At 34.4% G+C, this 7,432-nt stretch overlaps 1 protein-coding gene across 1 annotated transcript in view; it reads right to left on the minus strand.

The window, feature by feature from the left end:
* Nucleotides 1–7,432, minus strand: part of LOC104407535 (ryanodine receptor 3-like) — a gene marked incomplete at both ends in the record, with an annotated part of 67,697 nt that overhangs the window by 31,277 nt on the left and 28,988 nt on the right. The window contains 5 exons of the mRNA XM_010016844.1: nucleotides 1,749–1,867; nucleotides 2,069–2,164; nucleotides 3,749–3,884; nucleotides 4,601–4,769; nucleotides 6,932–7,053. Coding sequence (XP_010015146.1) covers nucleotides 1,749–1,867; nucleotides 2,069–2,164; nucleotides 3,749–3,884; nucleotides 4,601–4,769; nucleotides 6,932–7,053 — 642 coding nt within the window. The remainder of the gene's footprint in view (nucleotides 1–1,748; nucleotides 1,868–2,068; nucleotides 2,165–3,748; nucleotides 3,885–4,600; nucleotides 4,770–6,931; nucleotides 7,054–7,432) is intronic.

The raw sequence follows: 7,432 nt of genomic DNA on the forward strand, positions 1-7,432 counted from the left end.
CACCCCCCGGAGTCTGAAAAGTGAAAGAGATTGACATAATTCTCCCACAGATTACTGGAGCAAAAGGTTTTGGAAGAGAAAACAGGGAAGCTTAAAGATGCACTTGAGCTCAGACAAGCAATTATTAAAGCAAAGAGCCCAAATGGCCTAAGCTCTTACAGACTATCTTGCAAGACAGAGAACCACTTTCACACTGTTGATTACCATTTTGGAAACTCCTGTACAACACAAAGAGCAGAAAACCATCCTCAACAGTTTAAGGTAATATACTGTGAACTTTGCTATAGCCCAGACCATGCCTTTTTCTTTCTATTATCTCTGTTGCTGAAACCTTTAGCAGAAGGATAGAGATAGTCACTTAAATAACCCTGGAAACTGACCAGTAGTCAGCTATAAAGCATCTTAATAACATTAATGATCAGCAGTAACCTCGAATATAAGCTGTTTAAATAATCTGCATGCCCTCACTGACCATATTTCTGACACAATGCTTTTCATTTAAAAAATCCTTCAAATCAATAGTTTCCAAACCAATTTTGGTTAATAATACTACTGTTCCTTATTTCTGAAATCACAACAGAATTTCTAATCTAGTAGGAGAACAAGATATACTGTTTCTGGAGTTACAAATGCATTAATTAATTCATATTACTTAATGACGTTTAGTCAAGTATATTACAAATGGAAATGCACAAATCCATTAGCAAGTCTAATTCTTCTGTGTACATTTCCCTTTTCTACTTTTAAGTTCTCACTATGAAGTCTATGTTAAGATGCTTAGCTGAAAAGTTCTCTTTGCACATGACTGGCATAGCACAATGATCTTGCTAACAGCTAAAAATAGCAACCTAAATTTCCCATTGTAATTTCAACTTTTTTCTTATGCCTACTTATATCAGTTTGTATCCGTTCACCATGCTTAAAAATATTTCTTTTCCACATCTATAGTCGGTTACGTTCTCTATATTACCTTTTCCTATAAGTCAGTAATTTCAGCTCACTAAAACTTTTTTTGTTCTTCCTCCAGGTTATCAGTCTTTCAAATAAAATTTGAATTGAGGAAGGAAACTCACATCAGAAAATCACACATAAAACTATATCCTCCTCTGTGTTGTGATGTCATCCTGCTCGCAGCCAGAAACTGTGTTCACCTTCTTCTGTCATATTAAATTGCACATTGATGTCTAAATTACTTTCCACCATTATTTCTTCTGGTATAACTCTGGGTTTTTTCTTTCTTCTGAACACCTGTGTTTTCAGATATTTGGATTATTTTTCCAATTTCCCACTTTATTTTGTTCTTTTCTGCTACTATTATTATTACTCAAGTTAGGTATGAGTTTGCAGAATTCTATTCTGTCTGCTGATACAACAATGCAGAGCCCTGCATCACTAACGAAGCTTCTCTGTCCACGTGCTTACAGCCACCAGAATGCCCATTTTTTCAGCAAATCCAAAGTTCATAATATCAGTATTTCTCAACTATTTGCTTGTCTTACCTATTTGATGTAGTTGGAACTGAAAAGCAATTGCAGATTACACATTTTTTTAATCTTCAAGGTTATTCATTCCTTTAAAAGTACTAGAATCGCGGAATTTCTGGGTTGCTTTTTTTTTGTTTTTTGTTTGTTTGGTAGGTTTTTTTTTGGTTTGCTTTGGTTTTCTTTTTATGGATTGAATTTTTGTTTTTGTTTTTTCCAGAAATCATTGTAAGATTATCCATACATCCTCAGCTTTTCCAAACATACCTTGTAATTGCGCCCATGCTTATCCAACAATGAAATAATGGATTTGATGTGATCCTCAGCTATTATATTTAAAGCTTCTGGGCTTTCAATCAAGATACAGTGCAACACTTCCAAAATACCTGTATGAAGGCCACAGAAATAATGTTGTCATTAAGTCATCTGTGCAACTGAACACAATCATATACTTTGTTTAAAAAAAAAAAAAAAGAGCATTTGATTTTCAACACATGCTGTTGCAAGGAAAATTGCCCTGACATAATGTAAGACAGCTGGGTATGGTGTGTTGATAATTAATTTACATTGATATAAGTGAGTCTCACCTGAGGAAGATTCTAATCTGTCCAATTTACTTATAAGCCAATCGAGGTTACTGGAAAACTGGGTACAATTGTTTCTGTTGCCACGAATAAGAGCAGCTGGAAAAAAACCCACAAGGTACAATTTTATAACAGGACATTTCCTCTCGAAATTGCCAATGTTAGTTGTATATATTTTAAAACAATTTTTATAACAACTTCACAAAATAATAAGCAGGCAAATCCTATATACATATACGTTAAAGAAATAATATCAGCAACTGACATAACTTCTGAAGAGTATGTTGGTTTTGAAGTTGACATGGGTTTACTGGATAAACAAGTATTTCAAGAAGAAAAGAAAAAAATCTGTTTTATTTATGTTTTATTTTATTGTTAAACTTTAATAGAAATTATCTACCAGCCTCCTTTAAAGCAAATGTCAAGCACTGTCATGATCAAGCGTCTAAAACACTTTTTTTATTTCTTCCTAATAATGAGTGAGAAGATCGTATGCAGAAGTTTAAGCTCAAGTGCAGGTTGGGTTTACTGCTCTTTAGCTCTACTTTCTGATTAAAACCTGTTATAGAATGGATAGCTTTTAGTCTTCAGCAGCACAGAACATAACATTATTTGACTGCACTTTGAAAGTTCACCAGCATTCAAGTTCAAAAAGTCATTACTTATCATAAAAAAAAGTTTTTGTTTACAGTTGTCGATGACTTTTATTATGAAGCATTAACTTAATATTCATTACATCAGAACAAGTGTGTTCAAGACGTACCTTTAGAAGAAAATCAAGACAAAAATCTGAAAAGGCCTCATATCACTAAAGAGGGTTTTTTCATCCTGCTTTTCTTTAAACTTGTAAGACTGTAGTAAGCCATTGGTATCTCATTACTTTCTAAAGCAACGAGAAGATTCCATCAGAAGCATCTGGATGTCTGTGCTATGTGAATAACCTCATGCTTCAAAGCACACACCCTAGTTTGTTTTATTCTTGTTCTAACTCTCAATTTGCATATTCTACTATGGTTCAGGTCAAATTTTCTTTGTAATGAAATTAGAATGTATTTAAACTCCATCAAAAGACAAGATTCTTCTATGTAAGGAATTATGCAACTTGGGTATCAAATCAATGATTTGAAGAAACACATATATACATACTTCTATTCTGTAATTCTGGCCCTACTGCAACACAGGAGCAGTTTGCTCTACAAAGTATGGTGTTGAAATTGAAAAAATTATTTTAACTTGATTTATATAATTATTTTTACTAACATCTAAATCTGGGCCTCAGGTGACAGATTCCCTAAACCTGCAAGTTTCAACTAATACTTTTAGGCTTCTCTTCAGCTTCAAAGACAGCTTTCTAGTTTTTCTAATTTTTAAAATAATATTTCACACCTATTTGCATACCACAGGTACATTTAAATTAAAAAAACCCAAACAAACAAACAAACCAAAACACCACATTTGCAGGCTGAACCCAACATTTTCCTAGCTGAGATGTATTTTAATTCGGTATCATTGCTCAATAAACTCTATTCTCTGCAATAAATATCAGTAAGTACATGGAAGAAATTCTGTAATTTACATGACAGAATGAATAACACCTGAAGTATTCTTTGGTGGTGAAGAAGCAAGTAGAATATAAGAATACATATCCTGCTTTTTGCATTAGTAGATTATTGAAGAACTTACCTAACAATTTGTAAAGGAGATTCAAAATTTCTTTCCATGCTGTACCATGTTCTTCTCTTGCAAATCCTGCAAAATGAGCTGCGCTGTTGTAGTCATTTAAGCGATCAATGCAATTCAAAACTATTGCCAGCATTCCCTAAACACATATGACAGAAAGGAAAGTGAACTGTACATGAATGAGCATTTGTTGTTGTCCTTTTAAAAGATTTCTTCCTGCACACATTTAAAAGTTGCATCATCTTAGATTTAAATAAAAAAAAAACCAAAGAACAAAACCAAACAAATTATTGTGCAAACGAGATCTGAATGTGTATTTTTCGATATCATAGAATCATCTATTTTAGAAAATGATTCTACACGGTTCCTTACTCAGCTAAGCATTATAGAAAGTAAAGAATAAATAAAGCCAACAATAAAGGCTTTTATAATTTTTGTGAACAGTCTGTCTTTTACATAAACACTTTACATCAGAAATAACATCTATCTTTGATCCAAGTTTCAGTATTTGGAGTATCCAGAATGTAAAACTTCATAGAAAGAAAAAGAAACTTTTTGTCACAATGGTTTCTTTTAAAAATGACATCTGTTGAAAGATGCTCAGAAGTACTAAGACCAAATTTTATGAGAGAGCTTGTGGCCTGTGGCAAGTGTGGAAGTGAAAAATATGCAGCAAGTTACCATATGGCATTAGTCTATTAAATGTAATATATATATTTTATTACTTATATATCATTAGCTACAGAACTTTGCATTATAAATCATATGCATACATCTAGATGATAATGTTTAGGTTATTCTGAATGTTTGTGACACAATACACTTAAAATAATGTAACAATTCCTTTCTCTGTACCTCCTCTTTGAACAGATTTTGTCTGTTTTTGAGTGACCGAAGCTTGCTTTGCTTATCTTCATGTTCCAGGTCTTCTTCGGGAAGCTTGAAGTAAGTAATCAGATCTTGCAGAGTCTGAGCCATCTCCTCAACAGGCAGGGCAGTGGGTGATAGTGTTCTGTTGTTTCCACTATGGAAAACAAGAAAGACTGGCAGCATTATTCATTTTCCCACTGTAATTTACAGTATTACGTAGCAGCCTATTTTCTGTTGGCATCTAAATCAAGTCTTGTTTAACACATGATATATGTACATGAGCAACAGCTGATCTGAATTGCAAATCATTCAAATATCTATTGTCTGGGTGTCCAGCATTCAGATTCTATTTCCACTTCATGAAGTGGAATCAGACCTCCCTTTCTGCACTGATGTAAAGAGACAGAATGATGAAAAAAACAGGAGGAAAAAAAAAAAAAAGATGAAACTGAAAGATGTACCGAAGTCCTTTCTTACAGTAACTAATTTTATTTAGATATTTTTAAATCCTATTGATGATATAGGCATAATGCGCAGATGGACTAAAATAGTAGCAGTTATTGAGGCTGTACACCCCCAGTCTTCAAGACAAAGAACACAAAAGTAACAGGTAATCCTAACCTTTAATTGCATCGACTGTATAAACTCTACATAGGAAATCAAGAAGGGTGCAAATTAAAAATATAAAGCATTTCAAGGAATCCCAGTTATCAGTAGCATAATGAACCATAGAATCATAAAATCACAGAATGGTTTCACTTGGAAGGGACTTTTAAAGGTCACCTAGTCCAACCTCCATGCAATAAGCAGGGACAGGTTGCACAGAACTACATCCAGCCTGGCCCTGAATGTCTCCAGGGATGGAGCATCTACCACCTCTCTGGGCAACCTGTTCTAGTATTTTACTACTCTCGTAAAAAAAATTCTTCTTCACTCCCCTCTTTTAGTTTAAAACCATTTTCCCTCATCTTATTCGCATGAGGCCCTGCTAAAAAGTATCTCCCCATCTTTCTTACAGGCCTTTTTTTAAGTACTGAAAGGCCACAATAAGGTCTCCCTGGACTCTTCTCCAGACTTAACAACCCCAACACTCAGCCTTTCCTCACAGGAAACATGCCCCATCCCTCTGATCATTTTTGTGTCCCTCCTCTGGACCCACTCCAATAATTCCGTATCTTTCCTGTACTGAGGACTCCAGAGTTGGACACAGCACTTCAGGTGAGGTCTCACCAGAGCAGAGGGCAGAATCGCCTGTCTTGACCTGCTGGCCACGCTTCTTTGGATGCGGCCCAAGATACAACTGGCATTCTGGGCTGCAAGCACACATTGCTGTCTCATATCCGATCTTTCATCCACCAGTACCCCCAAGTCCTTCTCCTGAGGGGTATTCTCAATCCCTTCATACCCCAGCCTGTATCGATATCAGGTGCAGGACCAGGTGCATGTCTCTTTCCTGTCCCACCATTTGCTCAGTCTTGGGTGACAATCCAATTTTTCAGTCTGACTCACTAATGGTTATAATATAATCTTGGAGGAGCTGACTGCTGGCAGAGGTGGTTCTGGCTTTATATCCTCAGCACAAAGAAATACAAAGGAGCAGCGTATACTACTGTCATACTGAAGAAGTAATGTTTTCAACGCAGTCTCGTATGGTGGGTTCTCTGAAAGCAAAGTCTTAATTATAAACTCATTTTTCTTTATTTTTCATCTATTAGGCAGTAATACAAGAATGGCCACTTGATCATCGTAATAAAACTTCTGCCAAGCACTATGAGAAAACAGTTTCTTCAGTACTATATACTTTATTACCAATTTCATCATGTATACATACTCCTATGTTAATCTCAACTGTAAATTAATATGCATTGACACAGAATTGCATTTTACTGTAAAACTTGTCAGACAAAAACATATCCTATGGAAAAGCTATAGTGAAGGAAACATGGAACTTTCACATTAAAAAAAGGAAAAAGAATTCTTTTATGAATACTGTTAAGTTCTAGCTAGTAAGGAAAACTTACTAATGGAGTAACACTAAAATCATTTAGCATGTTTTCTTCAATCTAGATTATGATCCAGTTTGTTCTGGCTTCAAGGTATTTCACATAAATAATCTTAAATAAGCTGTGTTATCTATTTAATGGCATTACTCACCAAAACTGCAAATTTAAGTCAGTAAGAATATGTGGCTAATAGTTTCTAAATACAAATACTTGAAAGCAGGAAATAAGGATTCTGTTAGAATAATTCTTATAATTTCAGAATATTTCAAAAGCCAGACAAAAAAATGATAGTATAAAAGATAGTAACAACTACCTTATAAACTGGCTGAATAAGCTTGTAGTATTACGAATGATTCGAGCAGCCTGGGATTCCTCATGCTGACATCTTTGTAAAGTTAGACCATCATCCATATGGCCTTCTTGGTGTAATATAACCTGTTGAAAGTCAGTAATTATCACAATATTATGTTAATAACTTGTGTGCTTTTCAGTACTTTGTAACTTAGTTCAATATCGCACTGAAAACAGTAGCTGCATATATGCTGAGCTTCTACCTGTTAATAACTTTATCTAGATATATTTATTAACTAATTATGAATCTGTTAGTCTCACATAAAAGTTATTCAGAGACACGTTTTAATGTACCTTAATTCTCTCATAATTCATTAAACATATGCTTATCAAATATTTTCCAACTGAAACAAAACCTGTCATTCTTTCTATATTCTGGCTGTCAGTTAAAGAGGATTTTCACTATCTTAAGCATAATTTCCTAGAGGTTCATGCATGAAAAGACCACTAACAAGAAAATCAA

Source organism: Nestor notabilis, unplaced genomic scaffold, assembly GCF_000696875.1.
Source record: "Nestor notabilis isolate BGI_N333 unplaced genomic scaffold, ASM69687v1 scaffold11426, whole genome shotgun sequence".
NCBI classification, from domain to species: domain Eukaryota; kingdom Metazoa; phylum Chordata; class Aves; order Psittaciformes; family Psittacidae; genus Nestor; species Nestor notabilis.